Genomic DNA, 26,194 nt, shown 5'->3' on the forward strand with positions numbered 1-26,194 from the left:
TCTAAGTAATGAAACAAAAGCCCTTGTCTTTTTAGCAACCGATAATAATAGATATCCATCATGTTGGTATTTATTTCTAAACATTTACTAGTATACCTCATGCTGTTTTGGCAGAATTGTTTCAATTATTGTGATATAGATTCTTGTCTGTCTCACCCAGACCAACCGGAAGCTCTGGATTTATGGTTTATGGTAATTTAAGGTTTAATTGTAACGGCGTTCTTCGTTTGTTGAAAGAGAGGACCGAAATGCAGCGTGGTGGTTAATCATGATCTTTAATGAAACAAATGACGGAACGATACATGAACCAACTTATAAATACAAAAAACAACAAACGGAACGTGAAACCTAATTACAGCCTATCTGGTGAAACTACACAGAGACAGGAACAATCACCCACGAAATACAAAGCAAAACTCAGGCTACCTAAATACGGTTCCCCATCAGAGACAACAAGAAACACCTGACTCGAGAACCGCCTCAGGCAGCCCAAGCCTAACTAGACACACCCCTAATCATAGCAATCCCAAATCCTACAAAACCCCAATACGAAACACAACACATAACCCATGTCACACCCTGGCCTGACCAAAATATATAATGAAAACACAAAACACCATGACCAAGGCGTGACATTAATATGGACATACCATTCATAAACACATTTACAAGCTTTAAATCATGGGTTAACATGCACTGAAATCCGCAATAAGGAATGAATCTTTGCCTTTTTTCTAATATCCTACTAGTTCTTACTAAGCGTCTGCTCTTGTTACAGCAAGATATCCAGGATGCTGCCATCTGTTGCATAGATATCTTGGTGTTTTGTAATTACCTTGTGACGAGTTATATAAATTATACTTTCGTCCGTCTAATCATACTGGTAACTGTCTGGGACTCAGACCCCGATTCCACTTATAAATTAACACCTTGTCTGAGTCCATGCTGCCAGTCTGGTCGTGTTTAATATCTCTCCTAGCATGAGCCGATGCCTCCTGACCCCCTCTGTCTGGCTGATGTATGGCACTCCTGGGGAGAGAGGGTGCAGTCGTTTGGAAGTAAAGTCTAATAATCACCAAATGATTATGTGATTAATTAGCTCTTGTCTCCTGCTAGAACAGGGGAAACGTGAGACTGTCTGTCCAGCCACCAGAACAAATTGGGCCCTGTCCAAACAAAGCGTGTCAGCCTGTGGTGTGAGATGTGTACCGACAGAGGAGACCTTAGTATTTACATGATTCAGACATTAGGACTGCTATCACACACTTACAGACTCCCTGCACTAAGTATAACCCGGGTGGAAAAGTTCCCCAATGTCTCAATTTAACTCTGTAATTGTTATATGGACACTCCATGGGGATATTCCATGGGTGAAGACAGTTTCTCACGTGGCTTCAGGACTACTGGCCTGCACTTCTACTGAACTTCATCAATGTTGTCAAATGTTCATTTTAAAGATGAGGTGTGCAGTTTGGGAGTCATATGTACTTCCCCCCCAGAGAAATATATAGATATACCTCACATTTAACAGAACGCTCAATTGTGACACGCACCTTAACATGCTCAACCTGCTTCACATGTGTTGCTAGTTGATGCACTTTGTCACTTTGACGTAGCAGATGTATATCGACGCAGTCCACGTTCAGCTGAATTTGTTCTGTCTTGGATCACATTTTGGGCACTAAGCGGTTCTGAGCTGAGTCGATACTTGGCTGAGGTATTCTATGAGCATACTCCTAAAGAGGAGCGGGTGGTCAGCAGCCTGCCACTACTGATGTTTTCCTCTAAGGATCACTGGGTGGATTTAAGGTACTCCATCCTCTTTGGAAAAATCTAATGTACCGCCACAGCTGTGGACAGATGCCACAGCATGTTAATGCACCACTGTAATCCCTAAAGCTACCTCTGAAATATGACCTTTTCACACTTGCTAGGACCGTGGAAGATGTTAGTAAAAAATATTTAGAATCAACCCCCCCCCCCCCCCCAAGAAATTGTTCTGATTTTGGTTCTGACATTGTGAAAAAGGTAAGAACTGGTAACTACTGTAGGGGTGTCAATATGTTTGATTTAGAGGAGAGTGTTATAGAATCTTTGTATTACAACAATTATTTAACAATTATTTAATGATTTAAGGAGTTACAACAATTATAATTATATTCCCAAGGGGCTATTATATCATTGCACTCTGGATACTTTTGTAACTCTTAAGACTACCTGATATGCCTTAATAACCTCAATGATGGCATTTGAAACCAAATCTATCTTCCTTGCCAGTGTAGAAAACTCTGCTGGCTGGATAAGTTTTCAATCTCTATTGTCCACTTTCTCCAATCTGTCTATTTGGCGAATTTGGAAATGGCAAGCTTATCCAACTTGCTATGTACAGTAGCAATAACACATGGCTGATTCCCATAAGCTGGAAGTAAGCAGGAGGAATGTATCTCCATTAGAAAATAAGATTAAAAGGAAAAGTGGTTCAAGGGGTTTTCCAGTTTAGCCTAAATACAAAAGCTTCACAAGCCTGTACAGTGCCATCATATACAGTACTGTCTCGTTTCCTTATAGGAATATTTCAGTATTTTGGCAATGAAGCCCTTTTTCTACTTCCCCAGAGTGAGATGAACTTGTGGATAGCATTTTTATGTCTCTGTGTGCAGTTTGAAGGAAGTTGCTAACTAGCGTTAATGCAATTGCTATCTAGTGTTACCACAATGACAGGAAATCTATGGTAACTGCGAGAATGCTAGTAGATACCATAGACTTCCAGTCATTGCACTAATGCTAGTTAACATTGGCTCACAAAACTACCTCTTACTTCCTTCATACTGGATGCAGAGACATAAAATGTTATCCACGAGTTCATTTGACTCTGGAGAAGTAGAAAAAGGGCTTCATTGCCCTTTAAACTGCCGGTAAAGGATGTTGTTTATTTTGTGGTGAAACATGAGTTTGTTATTTGACCAAGCAACACAAAAAAGAGAGAGAGAGAAAAAAAATCTAAAATGAAAGAATAATTTTAGTTGACATTATCTAATGTTTCTACCATGGAGGGATGGATCTTTAGACTTTTGCCATTTGTCACATTATCTGAATGACTTTACATCATATGATTCACTCAATCATGCATCGTCAATTTCTAAAATGTTCTTAAAAAGGTACACTTAATATTTGCATTGTTATCAATAGATAACTTACTGTATGAAAAATCATTAAAGCACGTCTTTAATGATCACCATTCTTTGGACATTGGGGGAAATGCTCCTGAGTTCTCCTAATTCTGCATGTCATTGAACGGAGGCCTATTACAACACTCAATAAGGAGAGACATGTAGGGTTCACAAGCAAGAACTATCAATACATTATTTCCTCTCTGACATCCCTTTGACACACGACACACTTCCCCATTGCCATCGATTGCAAAGAGGCACAGTGATTTAAGGAGTCTCTGCTACAGATGAGTTAGGAGATTCACTGTACCATGATCTTTACATTACAGGTGATAAATCAGTTGTCATAGTGCTCATAGCCATGCAACAAATCAATAACAATGAGTCCAGGGAGAGGCGAGGTACTCCTGTTACTACATGTGCCTCACTGGCCATTGATACTTTATCAACTACCATGTCCATTAGCCCAATGGTTAAACAATTGTGTAAGAGGGCCAACCAGACCTCTTTGTATAACAACATAAGTCTTAGGCTTCAAAAAGCAATATACTGTACTGTACCTGTCCTCTACACTGTTGTCAGTGGAGAGATGGGTCATCATGATCTAGGAAGGGATTTAACCCTCGCGCAGGTTGTAGACAATACGGCTTTTAAAGGTCATTTTGCATGTCGGACAGAGCTGACATGCAGTGTTGCCTTTTTAAGCCTAATTGTTGACAAACTGCGGTCGGATTGAATCCCAACCTTATTGTATGTATGAAATGGGGAAATGGGGGGGGGGGGGGGGGGACGACATAAACCACATTTACAGGTGCACACAATCTGAAATCTTACATAAATATGATGTAGGACAATTGTGGATTTTCAGTGCAGCTGTCTGACTCAACTGATGAAGTTACAATTCATATTTAATGTTTTTCCGCTCATCCCTATGGTGAAAAAATATATTTATTTCATGGCTGTTAATTTCCTCTCATGCTAGGTTATCATGTAGTATGTATGATCCATCCACATAGAGCTTCGCTTCAAACATAGCCTACTGCAACAGTCTAGAAAATCTTTACGTCTGAATATATTGGTCATAATCAAATCATTTGTGACTTGGCGTTAGGTCCAAACTTTTTCTCATACGATCCTGTAAAAACAAAAGCAACAAGTTAAATTCCCCACAGAGTTACTCTTTCAACCGGTCTAACACAGACTAGTGTTAGGATGTCATGATGCCAGGGTCGATGGGCACTGGAGACTTTGAAGAGGAAATAAATAAATATATTGTCACTTATGCTTCCTTATTGCTTGAAGGCAAACATAGCTTTTCCCTCTTTTCTCCAGGCAGGGATGCCTTGTTAAGTATCATCCCATCAAAGACCCCTTTGAAGGAATGGCTTACAGAGAACATCATGTGAATTTGGCTTCACAGGCCTCTGAAAAAAAATGCTTTGGGAGGCACAGGGGAGTCTTTGTAACTATGGATGCAGGTGTGGAGTTGTAGAAGTTCTGCAGGCCTCTGTGAATTTATTATACCTTTGTGCCTCATATATCTTGGTTAGCAGCACGTCCTTTGTGGTGTTAAAGAGTTTACGGAATGTTATTTGGGAAAATGTAATCAAAGCCTTTACCTTGATTTTTCCAAAAGTTTTGCAAAAATGTTGCTTTCCCACTTTTCTGTAATTCGTACACACACATGGGATCTGGATGTGTCTGATCTCTACTTATTTCTGTGTGAACTAAAATCAGATCACATCTCATATTATTTTGATTAATCTGTAGCCCTATTGTTTTTGACAATCTGGACATCCTTTATCCTTTATTCCCACTACTTGTAGTGCCCTCCGGGACTGAGCCCTATGAAGGATGGCACGGGCTGCTACGACCACCACATTGGCATCGATTGCTCTGATGGCTTCAACGGAGGCTGTGAACAACTGTGCCTCCAACAGCTCGCCCCCCTGGAGGATGACCCCACCCTCTACAACATACAGATGTTCTGCGGGTGAGAGAACACTACTGAACTTGGATTTGTCCCAAATGGCACCCTATTCTCTTCATAGCACACTACTTTTGACCAGGTCCCATACTGTGCCATCCCTATGTGCCCATGGCCTTGTCTCTGTGGCACTGAGCTGACATTGCGTGACACTGAACTGTCATATCCTAAAGTGTTTTAAAAGGATTGAATTGTACATGGTAGAACATTTAAACAATGCCATGAAATTACTAGTATGTCCTTCTTTTTCACCTCAGTAGATTCCTGGTGATTGTCAGGCATTGTCATGACATAGATTTAGTAGGACAAGAAAGTGCAGCAGTAAGTATTTTAAATGTCAGCTGTGCAGTGCGTTAGTCACTCAGAGTGAGTAGTCTCTTCCCCTTGGAGAGGTTGTCTCTTAAAAGAGAAGGATCTTTTGACCTCTATTTTAGTCAGTGTCAAGTCTTCTCCTGACTACTAAAGTCTTTCTGATTGTAGGTGGCAAACGTGTCATTTACTATCATATGAAACATGATAATATGACAGAGAAAGTGAACCAGTTTATACAGTATGTCATGTGCATTAGGACTGCATTAAGACATATCTAACCCTCTTTAGTAACACTTTCCTGTGGAAAGAACAATGTCATCATGAAGAAAGCTTCTTTCAGTTTAATCCCTGGCCGTTTTTCGCATTGCCTTTTGATACATTTTACAGAGCTCGCTAGACACTGGGATGTCAAAATGTCATCAATATGAAAGAGTCTTGAGAAAACTCACACTGTTTGAATTATTTCCTTTTTGAAAAATGAAATGGGGGGTTTGTGTTCAATGAATTGATTTAATAGCACAATAGAACAAACATAGAATTGATCAGCACACTAGAATCGTGAGGCCTATTTTGTGTGTCCCGTTGAACTCTGTCATAAAGAGGTGCACTTCTAAGTAACTAGTGAACCATGAACACAAGTAAAATAAAGAAATAATCCTCATAGCTAGCTAAAGTGATGTTTACATAATGTTAAAAAGGAATTTCATGCACTCTTCAATCAGTCACAAAGTAACTTACTCAATCAAATCCAGTAGAAGTCAAAACCAACCTAGTTTTTATCCCAGTATTGACTTGAATTCAAACATAATTTGTTCTAAACCCTGAATATGACCATATGTATTAGAAGCTACATGTTTAATCTAGATAAAACAATCTATTTTAATATAATGTAAGAACACATTAATAAACGCTCAGCTCACAACGCTCAGCTCAACAATCACCATTGTTTTTTCTGGTTGCCGTTGTAGCTGTATTGAGGATTACAAGAGAGGTCAAGATGGTCGTTCCTGCCAGCCCTTGTCTGAAGCCTGTACTGAGGGACTGGACTGTGGGGAAACAGCTGACGTCCCAGCCAACCAAACCGTTTTCGGAGACCTCTTCTATGGCTACAACAACCATACCAAAGAAATCATCTCTGGTCAGATCCTCAAAGCTACCTTCAGGTAATGTACGAGTTGTGTCATGGGTTTTTATCTCATGTATAAAATAGGTTAATAATAAACGATGTGGAAGGTGTGTTCCATGACACGCTAGCCGAGTAGAACTTAACTTCCACGGAGTTGCATTCTTTCCCAGGGTACTTTTGGGCCACGAGTTGATTATCCCTTCTATACAATGACTATAACTTAACACATTTCTGCTAGAAATAGCAAGTTTACTGGATAGCGACTGTAGTTGCAAAGGTAACCAAACAAACAGACTTGCTAGCTTACCTAACCAAACCATCAGTCCTAGCTTGCTATTATGAAAATCGAATTTAACAATGACAATAATGTTTCCAATTCGACTTTTGCTTTCAAAAGCAGCTCAAACATAGAACATGTAAGAATGAACTACTATTTATGGATTTTATTTTATGTGTAGAGATGTATAGTAGACTAAAGCAAGGTGAGCAATTAATGAACTCAGAAGATTAAATATGTATGGCATATTTCAAATGTACTCTTCCCTCCACAATGAAAAGGATCATACCCATACCACATTACATGTCAATATAAATACAGTGTATCCTGTGAATGAGGATCTAAAGATATGCTTGCAGTATCTAACAAAATGCACAGCAGTCCCTGTTTTGATGTTTGTGAATTAGTTCCGTGGCAGCAAGCTTTGAAGGCTGCTTAATTACCATCGTCCACTCACGATGCTTCCTTTCCGCTGAAGTCAGGAAGTCAGAAGGTCACGGAAATAATCTGCGAACCTGAAATTTAATTTGGGTGCACATGGATCCCGCAGCCGGAGGCAGTTCATCCACTTACAATATGTCACATGAGTGCTAGTGGAAGGTGAACGAGGGAAAGTTAATATCATCAAGTAGCTAAATCTCAAACACTCTGATCTCCTCATTTTGAAAGCACTGGGAGAGACAGCCAGGGTTTCAGACAGACTTTGAAAAGCACCAAATGCTCCTGTGCAGATTGCAGGCAGACACAGCACTGGAGAAAGCCTCAATGCAAACCCTAATTATACAAGATGGTAAAAAGTGAATTAAAAGTGACCAGGAGCCAGTTTGGTGTAATGGACCTTAATTGGAGCAGATAAAACTTTGAATGTGCAATGAACAAAGAGTCTGCACTGGTGGGTTCATTAAGCCTCACAAGAATGCCATATTGATGTGACAATTAATTTGAAACTAAAGGAAATAGTCAACGTTGATACATAGGAGGAATAGTGCTGGGATGTAAATATTACTGCTGATGTAGCAGTGCAGGGAATTTCAAATTGAATCTCGAAAAATATGAATGAACATTCTCTCAATTAGAAACAAATGCTAATGTTACAGATTTGGATTATTTCAAAGGAGAAAATGGCCAAACCAACTTCAAAATGTATATTGCCTTGAAGTATTGTCTTTACATTATATAGGTAAATCAAATGTAACACTATAAATAACATTTTGGCCATTTTACTGACACCCCATGGAAAGGAATAAGTTATTGTGGGACTCATGGATGGTTTCCAAAGAGAGTCACCATGAGAGACGTCATCAAAGTCTTTCCTGGAAAAAAAGTTGAGAAAAAACGGTATTATTCTGTTTCATACTCACACCAGCCTGGTGCTTGGAGCTTCATTGGCGCTTCTTCAAAGCCTGAACCCACGGTTCTGGAGGGTCACAAACATCTGTTTCACTCTTTGACAGTAAACGTATGAAAGGCAAGAATATGACATTTGAACACTGTCTAATCATTCATGTAATGTGTAAAAAGTAATGGAACCTCAACTATTACTATTTTCAAATGTCTGAAAAGCACAGAAACCACATACAGTACATAGCTGCTGGATAGAAATGGAAGCTTGGTTCCCAATTTCAACTGTTCCGCACTATACTGTACACGTGTTTCACAAACTAGACAAAATATGCACAATTCCCTCTGAGTCAAGTTTGACTGTTGATCTTTTATTTATTTGAAAAAGAGACATCCTACCCCTACCTTTTTATTTAGTCTGGCTGGAACAACAAAAGGAAGAAAATTAAAGGACACATCTAGCAGAGTGAGCAGGTACCCACTGGCTCTTCACAGCCGGTGTTGCTGGAATAAGATGAGGCTAGCCTGTACCCAGTCAGCGGGAGCAGAGCGTGCTGGATGGCCAGGCTCCAGGCTGTGCCACAGAGCTGCGTCTGATTTTATCCACACAGGGCTGTGGGCTCTGCTTTCATGCTCACCAGCCTCTGAAACACTTTTCATGTTTTTAAAAAAGGTAGATGTCGTTGTCAGAATCACTCATGCTACCCGGCTGAATTTCAGAGTTGGCTTGGTAATTATTATTTCAAAAGTTTCAGAGTTTTCTGTGGAGGATTGGAGGTAAATAAGAGGTGTCACACAATCTTAGCCGGAGCTTTTATGTGGCTGAGACCGGCATAGACACAGAGTTTTCTATCAAAGGCACATATAAGGGAATATTCCATTACATTTTGTTCTTCTCTTGAGCATAGAGAGGGAGATGGGATGGGATCTCAGCTGAGATGTCTAGAGACTTTGCAGTGATGCGATGTCCCAGTGCTAGATCTCCGTGTCTCTGAGGGAGGCAATGAAGTCCATTAGAATAATGTGAGTTAAAAAGGCAACCTCTTCTCATTATTTCTCCCCTTTGGCTCCTCGTTCTTTGCTGTCCCTGTTCTCTCTCTCTCACTCCTCCACACAACATGCTTAGAGCAGGTTTTAATTAATATTTTACTGCCCTTTGTTCTCATCAGGGCCTGCTTGGGATCATGATTAAGACCACATTCCCAAACTACTTGGTGGGGTGTCTCCTCTCACCCCCTCGGAGGAGGAACACCTTAATCTACTCGCTTAATTAAAATATAAAATGTCTGTCTGAGCTAGATTGATTATATTGAACACTGGAGGCCATTGCCTCTATTATTGGACCCTGTAAAGATTCCACCCCAGGGTCATTCCATCACTTGTCGTCAGATATGAGCGCCCCCCCCCCCCCCCCCCCCAAAAAAGTTTCAATGTCAATCAAAGGTATGAGGTATGTCATCGTTGAAATTATAAAGTTGGCTGAAATCCTGAAACCCCAAAATACAATTTTTACTTTAGTTTGTCAGATCTTAAAAGAAACTGAAATAGTTTTTTGACATCCATGCTCATCTCATCCCACAACTGATTATAATTTGATTAATTCTACTTTTAATTGTTGTTTGTTAGAGACCAAAGTCTAAAGAAACTCACAATTATATTTGACATTTTAGACATTTTAGCAGACATTCTTATCCAGAGCGACTTACAGTAGTGAGTGCACACATTTTCATACTTTTTTTTGTGCTCTTACATTTTGAGGTCACAGGAAAAGTAATTTGTGATAAAGTTTGGCAGTTAACTATGCTAATATGGACTTGGCTTTAAGCCAGTTTAACAATGGCATATTTCATACCGGTATACCTCCTTTTTGACAATACTAATTAACGACAATGGCACATTAAAACCATTCCACCTTCAAGGCCCAAGGTGCATTATCCGTACCTTTTCTCTAGTTCCTTTGCTCAAGCGATACGCGTTGTTATACTATGCCTAAAGCAGCATATTGGATTTGTGTGAGTCTAATTTCCATGCTTTTAATTACTGTTAACAATGTGTTTCTCTTCCTTACCCCCTGTCCATGGAATGGCCATACAAATGAAATGGCATACATTATTGCAGTGTCCTCATCCACATTGTGTCTCAGAGTAGAAAATCGGTTGTAAGTGCTGAGAATAGAGACATTTTACTCCTACTCTTATGGGTAAAAATAAAAGCTATGCATGAAGCCTCTTTAGTCATAAGAGTCCCACCTAGTCAACAGATAATTAGGAGACCTCATGCATTAGCTGACCTAACCAGTTAAGAGTTACCAGCAGGTGTCTTGATAATACAAAAATGCAGCGAGTCAGTGGTTCCTGCGCCACATGCAGTTGGAGTTGTTAAAATATTATTTTGATACAGTACCAGTCAAAGGTTTGGACACCCCTACTCATTCAAGGGTTTTTCTTTATTTTGACTATTTTCTACATTGTAGAATAATAGTGAAGACATCAAAAATATGAAATAACACAAATGGAATCATGTACAGTAGTAACCAAAAAAGTGTTTAACAAATCAAAATATATTTCATATTAGAGTTTCTTCAAATAGTCACCCTTTGCCTTGATGACAGTTTTGCACACTTTTGGCATTCTCTATACCAGCTTCACCTGGAATGTTTTTTTTAAGTCTTGAAGGAGTTCCCACATATGCTGAGCACTTGTTGGCTGATTTTCCTTCACTCTGCAATCAGACTCATTCCAAACCATCTCAATTAGGTTGAGGTCAGGGGATTGTGGAGGCCAGATAATCTGATGCAGCACTCCATCAATTTCCTTCTTGGTAAAATAGCCCTTACACAGCCTGGAGGTGTGTTTGGTCATTGTCCTGTTGAAAAACAAATTATAGCCCCAATAAGCCCAGACCAGATGGGATGGCGTATTGCTGCAGAATGCTGTGGTAGCCATGCTGGTTAAGTGTGCCTTGAATTCTAAATAACTCACAGACAGTGTCACTAGCAAATCACACCCACACCATAACACCTCCTCCTCCATGCTTTACGGTGGGAACCACACATGTAGAGATCATCCGTTCACCCACTCCACGCCTCACAAAGACATGGCGGTTGGAATCAAAAATCTCCAATTTTGACTCCAGACCAAAGGACAAATTACCACCGGCCTAATGTCCATTGCTCGTGTTTCTTGGCCCAAGCAAGTTTCTTCTTCTTATTTGTGTCCTTTAGTAGTGATTTCTTTGCAGCAATTTGACCATGAAGGCATGATTCACACAGTCTCCTCTGAACAGCTGATTTTGAGATGTGTCTGTTACTTGAACTCTGTGAAGCATTTATTTGGGCTACAATTTCTGAGGCTGGTAACTCTAATGAACTTATCCCCTGCAACAGAGATAACTCTGGGTCTTCCATTCCTTTGGCGGTCCTCATGATAGCAAGTTTCATCATAGCGCTTGTTGGTTTTTGCGACTGCACTTGAATAAACTTTAAAAGTTCTTGAAATTTTCCGGATTGACTGACCTTCATTAGTAATGATGGACTGTCGTTTCTCTTTGCTTATTTGAGCTCTTCTTGCCATAATATGGACTTGGTCTTTTACCAAATAGGTCTATCCTCTGTATACCCCCCTACCTTGTCACAACACAACTGATTGGCTCAAATGCATTAAGAAGGAAAGAAATTCCACAAATGAACTTTTAAGAAGGCACACCTGTTAATTGAAATGAATTCCATGTGACTACCTCATTCAGTTGGTTGAGAGAATGCCATGAGTGTGCAAAGATGTCATCAAGGCAAAGTGTTGCTATTTGAAGAATCTCAAATATAAATATATTTGGATTAGTTTAACACGTTTTTGGTTACTACATGATTCCATATCTGTTATTTCATAATTATTCTACAATGTAATAAATAGTACAAATAAAGAAAAACCCTTGAATGAGTAGGTGTGTCCAAACCTTTTGACTGGTAGTGTATGCATAGTCACTTTAATTACTCTAACTACATGTACATATTACTACATGTACAATAACTCTGTACCGGTACCCCCTGTATATAGCCTCGCTATTGTTATTTTGCTGCTGCTCTTTAACTATTTGTTACTTTTATCTCTTACTTTTGTTTAGGTGTTTACCACTGTTGTGATTACCAGCGGAGATAAACGTTTATGAATTGATTTTACTCCTGTCTCAGAGTTTGTCTGGGCAGTGTCTTAACATTATCCTAAAACCTACTCTGAGCTGGGAGTTTTTTGTTGTCTTGAAACAGCTTTAACATGCTTTGTGGATATGGGCCCAGGTTTAATGTTCACACAATGCCTTTCCCAAAGGGGAGGATTTTAGCTAAATATGCACTTCCATTTTACAGTTACATCCATTTCCTGCTAGCTCTAAGTCCCTAGAAGATCAAGTATATTTGTCACGGGCACTGCTATGGATTTTAGATGTTGACAGGACTATTGCAGTTAACAGTTATGAAAACCTTTTCTAATGTGTTACTTCAAGGGATAAATTATTATTTTAGAGGTGGTTGTAAGAATATATTAAGTAATGGGATGCTGGGAGTATTATTGCTTCAAGACAGACGTTTGTGTTTGGAATGTGGAAATAACAAAATGGTCCTTTCAATAGAATCAGTCATTTTTCCTTCATAGATGAATAATAGGAGGGGTTTGTAACTGCATCCCACACCTTTCCTGTTTCAACCCAATTATGGAAAGTTGTGTTTTGAGTATTTTAAGATAATGCTGTTTATTCTTGGTTTCTAAATTAGATGTGGCTGTTAACCTTCAAGTCAGAAGAATCGATTTAATATGAGTAGATATACTGTAGATGTACTGTACAGAGCCATTGCTCAGCTATTTGTGTGTTTTTTGGGTGTGTGTCTTTTTATAAAGTTGTCCCAACAAGTTATTTCACTATTGAATGGATTGGCTTTCATTATTTGTCTGGTCTAAAATCCTTGTAACGGGTATCCTCATGCAGTACATGTGGTTATTCATGATTCAGGCTTTCTAGGAGAAACCAAGATTTTTAGATTAAGGATCACCTTTCAAACTCAAATCTTCACCAGCGTCTCTTAACATGAATGCAGAAAAGTCAGCATAAAGCAATAATTCTTTCATATAACTTTCAGGTTCCTCGCTGATCCTTTTATAGGACAAATGAAAGATGTAGCAACAATACAGTTTATTCATATTCAATTCAAAGTCATTTGCCCTTTAAGATCCACTATTTTTCAAACTTTCGAATGGACACTTTGGAGTGGAGATTACCACCATTGTAATGAATGAATTTAGTGAGCAGAGACAGGGATGAGTATACCAGGAAGAGCAGTATTAAACATGAACACATTAGCATATCAGGTTTGGAACTGGAGAATCACAGAATAAAAGGATATTTAACATAATGAAAAATGACATGTTCGATGTCTCTGATTCTTCCATGCATGCTCATATATTTCCTACGGATTTTCTCTTAACGATCTGCTATAATAAAAATTAATGAAGGCTATGGGCTGAAACGTGTTGGTTTTAACAATAATATTTTTTATTATCTCCACTTTTCTCCAAGAGTTGCTGACCTTCCTCTTCACTTCAGAAGATACTGCTTTGCAATGTGCTCATGATTGACACTGGCTCTTCTCTGCCTTATTCTCTCTGTAGGCCCTCATAAGCTCTTGGTAGCTGTAGCTGCGTCCCAAATAGCACTGTGTTCCATGTAGTGCAGTACTTTTGCCCCGGGTCCATAGAGAGCTGTTCAAATGTAGTGCACTGTATAACGGATAGGGGGAAATTTGGGACGCAGGTACAGTCTCTTCTTTGCCTTATTCCCTGTCTCCCTCGTAAGGCCTAGTTGGATGGGTGAGTAATTGTGGGGCTCTAAATAGGCTGTTGTCTCATCCTTAATCCAGGCAGAAGAACTTTGCCCGAGGCATCGAGCAGCAGCTCCCAGATGGCATGGTGGTGGCATCAGTGCCAACCGACGTGCAGTGCCACGAAGAGCTGTCAGACCCAGTCCCTGATCCAGACTATCTCACAGGTAGGAATAAGTTTACAGAATCTATGTATGATAAGAGTATCTACATTTAGTAGCATATGTTTTAATCAATAACCATATGTTGTTTTTTGATGTTGAGCATATTGAAACTATGCAAACAGATATGGAAGGTACAGTACATGTACTGAAGTACAGCATGACTTGCTGCACGAGGGTCAATTGTTTTCAATAAAAAAAAAATCCACCAAAAAAGAATAGTGCTTTTGAACCACTGCAATTTGGAATGTTTAGATTTTCTCTTCACAACCGTATTGTCATATAACCTTGATTATATTTGAATAAAACATGCACGACATCCACATCAGCCTTCAACAACCTTTGCAGATAATCATGTAAATAATGAACTGGAAGGAAATGGGGGAAGGTATTAACAAAATAATATTTCATGAGGAAAAGGGGTGATTATGGATTGTGCTACTGCTTTCAGATCAGAATTCTGTCTAGTGCTTCTCCACACTACATGATGCCAGCTGTGCCTTTTGGACAGAATACAGAGGTTCTATCTAAAACGCCCTCATTAACAGAGGAAAAGATCCCTCCCTGCTCCAACCAAATGACTCAGGCTTCAATGTAATGCATCTTTCATCCTTCCATTCACAGCTCCCATTTGCTGCTGATGTTGCGCTGTGCAACATTTTACTGACCAATTAAATATTTTACTGCCCAATTCAACATTACTGCACAGGGAGCTTAGCAGAATATTTAACATTTGGGTTACTCAACTTGAGAGAAATCCCATTCCATCCAATTTCCTGGAAATGGAAAGACACTGATCTTCGTTTTATCTGTAAATGTAAAAATAAAAAAGGATGTATGCCCAACCAATGGTTAGATATGTGCTGTGAAAACTGTGAAGCTGTGACCATACAGTATGCTGCAGTACTGTCATTCAGTAGTCAGTACAATATAATGGTTGTCTTAAAGCACCATCGAATTTGCAGTGGGACAATTAACTATTTAGCATATTATAAACAAACTGTCACAGTGGAAATTATGAAATGAGCACATACACTACATGACTAAAAGTATGTGGATATCTTAATTCAAAATCATGGGCATTAATATGGAATTGATCCCCCCTTTGCTCCTATAACAGCCTCCACTCTTCTGGGAAAGCTTTCCACTAGTTGGAACATTGCTGCTTGGACTTGGTTCCATTCAGCTACAAGAGCATTTCGGAGGTCGGCAACTGATCTTGGGCGATAAGACCTGGCTCGCAGTCAGCGTTCCAATTCACCCCAAAGGTGTTGGGGTTGAGGACAGGGCTCTGTGCAGGCCAGTCAAGTTCTTCTACATCGATCTCGACAAACTATTTCTGTGTGGACCTTGCTTTGTCTACGGAGGCATTGTCATACTGAAACAGGAATGGGCCTTCCCCAAACTGTTGCCACAAAGTTGGAAGCACAGAATTGTCTAGAATGTCATTGTATGCTGTAGCGTTAAGATTTCCGTTCAGTGGAACTAAGGGTCCTAGTCCGAACCATGAAAAACAGCCCCAGATCATTATTCCTCCTCCACCAAACTTCACAGTTGGGACTATGCGTTCTGGCAGGTAGCGTTCTCCTGGCATGCGCCAAACCCAGATTTGTCCGTCGGACTGCCAGATGGTGAAGCGTGATTCATCACTCCAGAGAACGCATTTCCACTGCTCCAGAGCCCAATGGCGGCGAGCTTTACACCACTCCAGCTGACACTTTGAATTGTGCATGGTGATCTTAGGCTTGTGTGCGGCTGCTCGGCCATGGAAACCCATTTCATGAAGCTCCCGACGAACCATTCGTGTACTGACGTTTCTTCCAGAGGCAGTTTGGAACTCATTAGTCAGTGTTGCAACCGAGGACATACGATTTTTACATGCTTCAGCACTCAGCTGTCCTGTTCTGTGAGCTTGTGTGGCCTACCACTTTGCAGTTGAGACATTGTACCTAGACATTTCCACTTCACAATAACAGCACTTTACCGGGGCAGCTCTAGCAGGGCAGAAATTTCACAAACTAACTTATTAGAAAGGTGGCATTCTATGACGGTGCCACATTGAAAGTCACTGAATTCTTCAGTAAGGCCATTCTACTGCCAATGTTTGTCTTTGGAGGTTGCATGGCGGTGTGCTCAATTTTATACACCTGCCAGCAACGAGTGTGGCTGAATTTGCCGAATCCACTCATTTTAAGGGGTGTTCACATACTTTTGTATATATACTGTAACCATCCAGCACATTCGGTACTATACAATTATTACGGTAACTATGGTACCTATGTTTGGATGCAACTGGCCCGATGCGTCCAGTGGTGTGAAAAACAAAATCCATAGTAATTGCGTTCTTTTGTGGGAGATGCCATCTCCTTTTATTTTTGGGAATCCACAGTAATGTTAAGGATTTAGAATATTTTATATGACCTCTCAAAGACGATGGCTTAGACACTACAGTGCACCTCACTCTAAACCACATTTCCAAGGTTATTTCCAAAGTAATGGACAATCAATAAGGACAGATTGGCATCTGTTAAGATTTGAAGTTTATTGGAAACTTCAGAGGATATTAGAAAAGTATAATCTTAATGGATCTTCTGCTGTCATCACATCCCAGGGCCTTGTCCCTCTGTGTAGCACAACTTTTTTTTCTCCAACGGTTGCTGTGGGCTGGAGGGGAGCCACAGCACAGTATCCCATTACCACTGCACCATGCCCCAGTATGGTTGTGATCCAAATGGCACTCTATTCCCCAATCAATGCACTACTTTTGACCAGGGCCCATAAGGCTCTGATCAAAAGTAGTGCACTATGTAGGGAATAGGGTGTCATTTAGGATGCAGTCTATAATGCTGTAATAGTCCTGCAGCTACAGTTCTATTCGAGTTTATCTTACACAGTAGGATACATTTTTATGCATACATGGGGATGGGATTACTGGGGCCCTTTCAGGTACAGTGATTCCTGGGTTTTGCTCTCTGTTCTAAAATGTGGCATAGTCAAATGCAGAATAGTCAAGAGAAAATGACAGTTTTGACCTCACTAGTCTCAAAGTATCAACAAGAAACATCCCAGTGAGAAAAACTGGTTAAAATGATGTATTGTTGACCAGTTTTGCACACTGGGAATAGATACTGTAAATGTCAATGTCTGAGTGATTCATTGCAGATGTCATTTAGATTTCACAATGGAGGGAATTGCCTATCCGATGCTGTCTGAAATCCTACACAGTAGTATTGATCTTTCAAGTTACCTGAAATGTCGATACTTAGAAGGGCTATTCTCCTTTATCAGCATTTAACTGAACATACACCGCCCTGAATGTGTAAATCGGTATATGCATCCTTTCACTTTGATCGTATTATAGCAGAAACACTGAATCTACTGCACCTGGCATTTAATTGCTAACTTAGCTAATAGTCCATGAGACAGGAGTGAGGCAATGAGGATGTGCCTGGTGGTGCTCTTGAGTGGTTGCCACCCTCCCTTGCTGATTTAGGCAGGTTGGTGCCATGGTCAGTGTATTTGTCACCATGTCAGCACTCCTTGCACTACCTCTCCAACCCTCCTAGGGCAATGCATTCATCTTCCTATTCATCTCTGGGTTGGAAGTCATTCATCATAGGCCAGTGGGTTCCATCAATTATTCCAATGGAGAAGAGAAGGAGGTGAGGCTTTGAAAGGCAAATACATCTTGATTTAATTGGAAAGCAGAAAGCAGGTATGCTTTCACTGCCACTAAGCAGATGTCCCATAAGATGAAGAAAAGGAGAAAGGGAGCAGTCCTTCTGGCTTTTAAAGCAAAAGGAAGGACCGGCAGTCATGGTATGTATTGTGGGGGCTGGGAGGGCAGCTGGGTTTTCACTGATTGTCTTCAGGGGACTCTCTCACAAAGGCATTGGCTGTCATGTTCTCACAGCTCAGATGGACTAAAATGTGTGTGAGCGTCTGAATGAGTATAGTAAAAGTGTCAATTCAGAGAGGTAGAACGGGAAACACCACAGGTGACGTAGTACACAGTGTCAATCATTTGTGCTCTAGCACTAGATTAGATGCCTGTGATCATCAAAGGAGTGGGTACTGTTGCCAGTTAGGAAAAATGACTGACACAGGAGTTTTGACACGCTGGGTTTGTATCCTTTGTGTTATTACATACATACAAGGCAGACAATCTCCTGAAGACAAGTCTTGAAGCAAAAGTGACAGGTTCAGATTTGTAATAACCCAATAAATCCAATCAACAATCTCTCTGCATCGATGTTGACATTTCCGGTTACATTGCAGGCAGGTCGTCACAATCTAATTTAGGGCTCTATTCAATCGACATTGCGGAAGTTCAGCTTTACAGCGTGTTTTTAAATTTAAAGACAATGTTCCCGTTTTTAGCGCAGACTGTCTTCACGGTAAATGCTGCATATGTCGTCTCAATCGGAAATGACCTTTACATTTACGCTTCTACTTTACAGATTGAGACCACCTGGCCAAAGAAGAGGTTTATATACACTGTTCTAAACTCTCCCAAAAGCAGCTTTTAAAGCATGCAGATTCAACCAGCATCTGAAAAATAGCTTTCATATATCAATAACAATCTGAGTTTTCACACAGGGCCAGAAAATGTGTCTTCCTCCACTAAGTTAATAATATCAGAGGCGGGTTTGCTGCTGGCTTACCTTATTTTCTTTGTTTTGGTGTATGTTTGTGCATGTGTGTGTGACTGAGTGTGTGCGTTCATGTCTGGAAGTCCATTTCTGTCTTGCACTGGAAATAAACGTGAAATCGTACAAGGTTTATCAATCTCAGACAGATAGGATCATCTTGATGCAATAACAGGGTTGATTACAGATAATAGATGCAACATTACACAAGAGCAGCAAACTTTGTCCGTTTGGGTCACATTCTGTATTTCTGATAATCCAGTTACTAGAATCCATTACAGTTCTGAGTAACTTCTTTGAATTATTCTCTCATTACTTTACTCCTCCTATATCTTAGAGAGATAAAAGTGCACATGTACTGTAGTTATCAATCCTAGGTCCACCAAATAAAGCGCACATGATTCATTAATACAATGGTATGATTATTAATCTGGAATGGCATTCAACCAAATGAATTACTCAGCCTCCACGAGTCTAAAACCAAAGGACTTAATTGGATTGAAAATGTATTAATCAAAATGAAGCAATAAAATATAAATTGTAGCTGTTAAGTTCATATATTTGTTGTTACATGCTCATGACTGAATAGAAGATATATTATTTCTATATTGTCTGTGCTAGTTATCCCTCAGGGGTGTACCGTCCTCACTGAGTGTCCAGACACTGGTTTCCTTTAAATGTGTCAGCATTGAGACGCCACATAATCTATATTTTTATTCGCTCTTGAAGTAATGGGTAGCAGGAAAGAAGGTCATGCCTTCTGGGGTTTCTGTTAGTGTTCAATGCATTTTTTTGTCTCACCTCCCCATACAACCGGTACTGTAACTGTTTATGGAATATGATTCTGTGTCTGTCTATAGCTATAGAGTAAGGCAGTCTACTGGATAATGCTATATTTGAAACCCTTGCATTTCAGCCTTTAAAAGGTTATTTCAGGGCATCCCCCCCGTCTGTTATTTGGGCTTTGGCCTGATTGTTTTACTATCTGGTAATTCCTCGGCTGGGCCATGGTTTGACCTGCAGTGTTACTTATTATACTTCTGTTGCAGTTCCCTACTGGAAGGGTCAGGAACCATGAGTAGCTACTGTCAACTCCGCTCACTTACCATTCAGTACATGTGCATTGTCTCAGGTTTTTGTGTCCGATGTTTTGTTGAGTATTTTCCATGGTTCTGGGCCTTTGCACCAGTCCTTTTTCTTTTATTGGCCAATATCTTATCTCTATAGTTTAAAAAGCTTCAAGAATTCACAAAGACATAACGGTTAATGTGAGCACTACAGTCAGGTTTGATAGATTTATTTGCAATTTCCTTGCCTCTTGTCTTCCTAGCTGTTTTCAGATGCTGGAAAAAGTTGAATTGAGGTGTGCTTTGGAGTACATGACTTTGGAGAAGTAAAGAACAAATCAACTTTAAGCTCAACAATCTCCGGTGTTCAATATTAAACTTTTGCTGGAAGCTTCAATTGAAATAGGATCTATAATCCTGGTGTGGCTAATCATAGATACGTTAGCCTGACAAATGAAGAGCGTGAGTGTTGTTTGAGTTGATAGACTGAGCCATTTGTATGAGACCTGGAAAGCAGTTAGAAACACGTACAATGTAAATGTATTTTAGCGAGTGTCGAATAGGTAAGAAAAAGTTATATGTTTTTTTTTAAAAGCAAGTGTTTATCAGCAACAAAGGTGATGTTAAAATAAACTCTAAACCTACTAACTTCCACTATAGTCTGTTTTCAATGTACCGACCTAATTGTGTCACACTTAGGAGAGCCTTGTTTAACATTCTAAAAACATCTTCCTCTCTCTCCTCGTGTGCTATCAATTGGTTGCACGGTTAATTGTTTATTTGCCAAGGCAATTTGAATTTACAGACTGGCATATAAAGTTACCTCGTTTTACTACACAAGCTGAGCTTGTTCCGTAGCTACAAAGATAATTGCTATGTTAATACGCAATCAAACTCAGGCTTGCTCATGCATTCACATGCACAAAAAAAAAACGGAATTCCCGGAATTAGCCAATTTGCGTCTCTCATGTTCAGTAAATGTACAGTGCCTTCAGAAAGTATTCACACCCCTTGACTTTTTCCACATTTTGTTGTGTTACAGACTGCATTTAAGATGTATTTAATTGAGATTTTGTGTCACTGGCCTAAACACAATACCTGATAATTTTTTACAAATTAATTAACAATAAAAATATTAAATGTCTTGAGTCAGTAAGTATTCAACCCCTTTGTGATGGCAAGCCTAAATAAATAAAACATGTCTTAACAAGTCACATAATAAGTTGCATGAACTCATTGTGTGCAATAATAGTGTTTTATCCTTAAGAGTCTATTGACACATCCGTGTAACATAATAAAAAAATCCCCATCAAAATATGTCAGTTTAAGCTAGAGATATCAGGTTTCAATCCACCGCATCTACCTATGTCGGCCTTCCGGATTTGCGGTTGATGGTAGCCGAGCTACAGCGGTGTTTGTCAGACCATGAGACATTCTGAAAATCGGTCTAAACGAACACGATGGTGTTCTTTATTTTGCTCGACGACCCCCCACAAGTGTCACAGGACGCGTCTGAAGGTAACCCGTACAAATGAATTGAGGTCGTTTTGTGCCTACAAAAAAAAGGGGTTATTTAAAAAAATATATATATTTTAGACAGACACTTCAAAACCTTATTCCTTATTATTTATATTTTGACTGTCTTTTTTGGGCTGTAGTATTACAGGCCAAATTCAATATTTTATCCAATCAGTTTATACCTCAAGGCGTCCTAAAATAGCTAAAGGATCCATGGTATGACCATCTTAAAATAATTCCATATGTTTGCTTACTAGAACACATTACTGAATACGACTCTCCATATTTTCAAGCATAGTGGTGGCTGAAACATGTTATGGGTATGCTTTTAGTTTTATATTATATTTTTTCTTTTAATTTACTAGGCAGGTCAGTAAAAGAACAAATTCTTATTTTCAATGACAGCCTAGGAACAGTGCGTTAACTGCCTTGTTCAGGGGCAGAACAACAGATTTTTACCTTGTTAGCTCTGGGATTCAATCTTGCAACCTTTCGGTTACTAGTCCAACGCTGTAACCACTAGGCTACTTCCCGTATTCGTTAAGAACTGGGGAGTTTCTTAGGATAAAACATAAATGGAATGGAGCTAAGCACAGGCAAAATCCTTGAAGAAAACCTGGTTCAGTCTGCTTTCCACCAGACACTGGAGGATTAATTCACCTTTCAGCAGGTCAATAACCTAACACATATGGCCAAATCTACACTGAAGTTGCTTACCAAGAAGACAGTGAATGTTCCTGAGTGGCCAAGTTACAGTTTTGATTTAAATCTGCTTGAAAATGGTTATCTAGCAATGATCAACAACCAATTTGACAGAGCTTGAAGAATTTTATGAAGAATAATGGGAAAATATTGTACAATCTAGGTGTGCAAAATGCTTAGAGACTTACCCAGAAAAACTCACAGCTGTAATCACTGCCAAATACCATGTATTGACTCAGGTGTGAATACTTATGTAAATGAGGTATTGTGTGTAGATGTGTGAGAAAAACATTTATTTAATCTATTTTGCATTCAGGCTGTAACACAACAAAATGTGGATTAAGTGAAGGGGTATGAATACTTTCTGAAGACACTGTATACTTTATGGAGTAGCGAGTATCCAACTTTGCATAAGAATTATGTGATGTTCTCCAGAATGGAAGTAAAATCATTGGTACTATTAATAGGTCATATTTCAGTTGTAATGTACTAGCAGTAGGTGTCTACTGTAGTTACACATATACATTTCCTTGACAACAGTGTGTTGTGAAGTGACTACCATTAATGTGTTGACTGTTTTTATCAAATAATTACCTACTAGGTTTAATTGATACTTGATTAAATTAATCATGTAACAATTAACTCATTAGGAATTTGGGGCACCATGGGAAACAATATTTAACGAGTTACTATCTCCCGACTTAAACTCTAGAAATATATTAATATCTCTTACATCAATAACAGTCAATGATTCATTATTACCTCACCAGTCACATTCTGAACGTCGCACAATTCTTGGATATCTGCACGAACCATAACCTAAGTGATTAATCAGCAATACACAAATGGGCTTAATTATGTATTTACAAACTATACAGAATACGTAAACACACAGCATAAGGTTATTGATTACATACATAATACAATGAAAACAGGTCCCTAGTGGACGAAGAAAAGCATAACCATTCGTTTACACAATGGAAAGGTAGGGGTATGTAAGGAGAGGGAGAGACAAAGAGAGTTACCTTGTCGTACATACATTTGGAGGCTACACTCACGGTAATAGGAATACTTTGGACATGAACGACCGCTCATTCGGGAAAAGAACTGCACTGTATATATTTACGCATGGATGTCTTTTTCGTCTCTCTGTTGAACTCGATGGTTCTATGGGAAGTGGTTTGATGTAAGTCTCTGGTTGTCCCTCAGAGGTCACAACGTCCATATTAGTTGTAGGCTTCTTTTGTTCTGGAGTGTTCGTTAGAATAGATACTTCAGATGAACCACATGGTGGTCAGAGGGATCTCTTCTTCCCTCTCGTCTTTGGGCAAATGTCCTAGACTACTTTACATGCACAGCTGCAGACGGTGCATGTTCTGGTCTGGTTTACAAAGTTTCTAACCATTTCAACGTGTGCACCACGGCCTCACGTTCTCTGGTCTCAATGGTTGATTATTCAGGGTACAGCTAGGACCACTTTACACGCCGGCAGCAACCCGGCATGTTTTAGTCTAATGTAACTTTAGTTTGTAAGTCCTTTTAAGTACCCTGGTCTTAGAGGGCGTTGGGTCATGTTGACACAAACTCTGAGCTCACTTGGGTGTGTCTACTGACTGGGCACAATTCTCATTTAGAAGGCTAAAATCACATTTCTATCTTTTGAAAAATTGTTTCATGTTTAATCATGTAATTCTTTACAACATTTAGATGTAAATCTGATAAATAAAGTGTGAAAGCTCTTAAAGTTACAACGTTTCCGTTATAACGTCTTTCTGATAATTTTTATGACAAAATAGACATGCATTTTCCATATACCATCTCTCATAATTTCCAACATTCGGATGTTGAAATATATTGTTCCAGTGTCCATTGTTTGATGTTGAAGTTTTTGGCGGCAAAGTCTCTCTGTGTAACAAAGGATTTTCGGCCTTCCAATCCTGCAGAGCCACAGGGAGAGTTTCTGCTAGGTATTTAAGTCATAAAACAGGGTCTGTCTATCCTCAAAGATTTGTGTAGCTGATGGGTCCTTTTGATCCTCACCAAGGAGAGAGAGTCATGACAATTGTTTTATTTACTGTGCACTGTGCAATCTGCCTGTGAGTAGTAGACAATTTCTGGCGTACCTGAAAAAGCCAAGCTCCATTCATCTTACATTTTGGATGCAGCCCACAATTGTAATCACATTTGGGGTTTAATTTATTATTTGACACTGATTAATTGCTTGAGCCATTCCCTGCGGTTAATTAACCGACAGCATTAGATGTGATAATTAATACAGTGTGGACCCCAGCATGGGAGCGGGGATCTTAAGGGTGGCCCCTTAAAAAGACTGCCATCACAGTGCGCACCTGTTCCTCTGGGATCTACAGGCCTCCTCTGAGGAGACATCTACAGAGATCTATGTATGCCTAGACAGTACACAGGTAAATAACTTCTCAGAAGTCTATATTGACTGACATTACAGTCTAGTTGAGCTGCTTGTTCATTTCTAGCATCAGGATTATAGTACATTTTGGGGGGGGAATGTGTTTGGTGGGTTTGGTGGGAACTGAACTGGTGGTTTGTGGTTTGACCGTTGATGCAAGCAGAATGGCAGTGATTCAAACTGCGACACAGAGTCCCTTCTCCCCAAGTCCCTCTCAATTAAAGCCACAGCATATGGCCTAGTGATCGCTAAAGAACAGAGGCATCGCTGAGATATTTTATAAGACATTGACAGTTCCTAGTCCTACAGTACCTTTGACAATGCTAAAATGGAAAGGGTGTCACCTTGGAATTAAAAAACCCCCTCAGGTTCCATTCCAAATGACACCCTATTTCTTATTTAATGCACTCCTTTTGACCAGGGCTAGTAGTTGTGCACTATATAGGGAATAGGGTGCCATTTTGGATGCAAAATCTGCCTCGTTAATTAGTCTGAGGCTGATTTATGAATGGCCTCAATCTGTTGGATTCTTTAGATGTGAGACGTTCCTACTGTTGCAGTCTTAATGCTCCATCCTTTTAGTGGGGCTTCAAGGCCTCCTGCCTGGTTTGTTAATTTGGTCTGTCTTCAATCAAAACTTTACAGAAGAGCAGAGAGGTAGTGTTCAGAATATGTTCAGTAGCACCGTTCTAACAAATAAACTTCTGTGTTGTTAACTTAATGCTAAACTTAACTTTCCGAATATCCGACCTTCACTTGAGTAACACATACATTAACATGATTGTCTTTTTTCAATATGATTTGAATTGATTACTGTCCATTATGCAAATTATCTTTCTTGTTTCAAGTAGCAGACAAAATATGCATCTCCACATACCTTTTAAAGAGTGAATCTTAGAAATCTTAGAAATGTTTTCAATATAACCTACAGTAGGTGTACTATAGATGCTGTAGTGTAGTGTATACTTTGTAATGAACATGGTTATGGAACAGAGGGCACCACCTATAAAATACTGATCAACTGACCACATAAGACTAACATTATGAAAACTGTTGAGAGGCAGTGGAAATGATTCATTGGAGAAGACCTGGTCAAGGAGAGGTGAGTGGTAGGCCTAGTGATTTAGTCCAACAACGTATATGATACCATAATCTTTGCCATTGTAATGTGGATTCTGGGAGTCGAGAACCAAGTGTAAGTGGTGAGTTTAATAATAAACTGAACAATACAAGAAACACAAGTAGCGTACAGACACGAAACACATAGTCAATACTGCCTGGGGAATAGAACTAAGGGAGTGACAGATATAGGGGAGATAATCAGTGAAGTGATGGAGTCCAGGTGTGCGTAATGATGATTCCCAGGACCGGTGGTTAGTAAACCGGCGACGTCAAACGCCGGAGGGGAGGGGCGGGAGTAGACGTGACAGCCGTTGGATTATCAAGGCATTACGTACAGCCATTCCCATACATCTTTTCAAAAGCTAACATTTTTCTCCTCCTGTAGGCTTGAGATTTTTTATCAGTTTCCTCAGGAAGGAGAGTGGGCTCCGCTGCTATATTACAGTTAGGATGCGTCCCAAATGGCAACCT

The 26,194-nt window shown here is 39.7% G+C and overlaps 1 protein-coding gene across 7 annotated transcripts in view; it reads left to right on the top strand.

The window, feature by feature from the left end:
• Positions 1-26,194, top strand: part of LOC109875211 (astrotactin-1) — a 261,237-nt gene that overhangs the window by 107,016 nt on the left and 128,027 nt on the right. For all 7 annotated transcript variants that reach the window (XM_020467457.2, XM_020467459.2, XM_020467458.2 and 4 more), the window contains 3 exons: positions 4,997-5,163; positions 6,438-6,632; positions 14,119-14,246. In XM_020467457.2, the coding sequence (XP_020323046.1) occupies positions 4,997-5,163; positions 6,438-6,632; positions 14,119-14,246 (490 nt within the window). The remainder of the gene's footprint in view (positions 1-4,996; positions 5,164-6,437; positions 6,633-14,118; positions 14,247-26,194) is intronic.

Source organism: Oncorhynchus kisutch, linkage group LG30 (assembly GCF_002021735.2).
Source record: "Oncorhynchus kisutch isolate 150728-3 linkage group LG30, Okis_V2, whole genome shotgun sequence".
Lineage (NCBI taxonomy): Eukaryota > Metazoa > Chordata > Actinopteri > Salmoniformes > Salmonidae > Oncorhynchus > Oncorhynchus kisutch.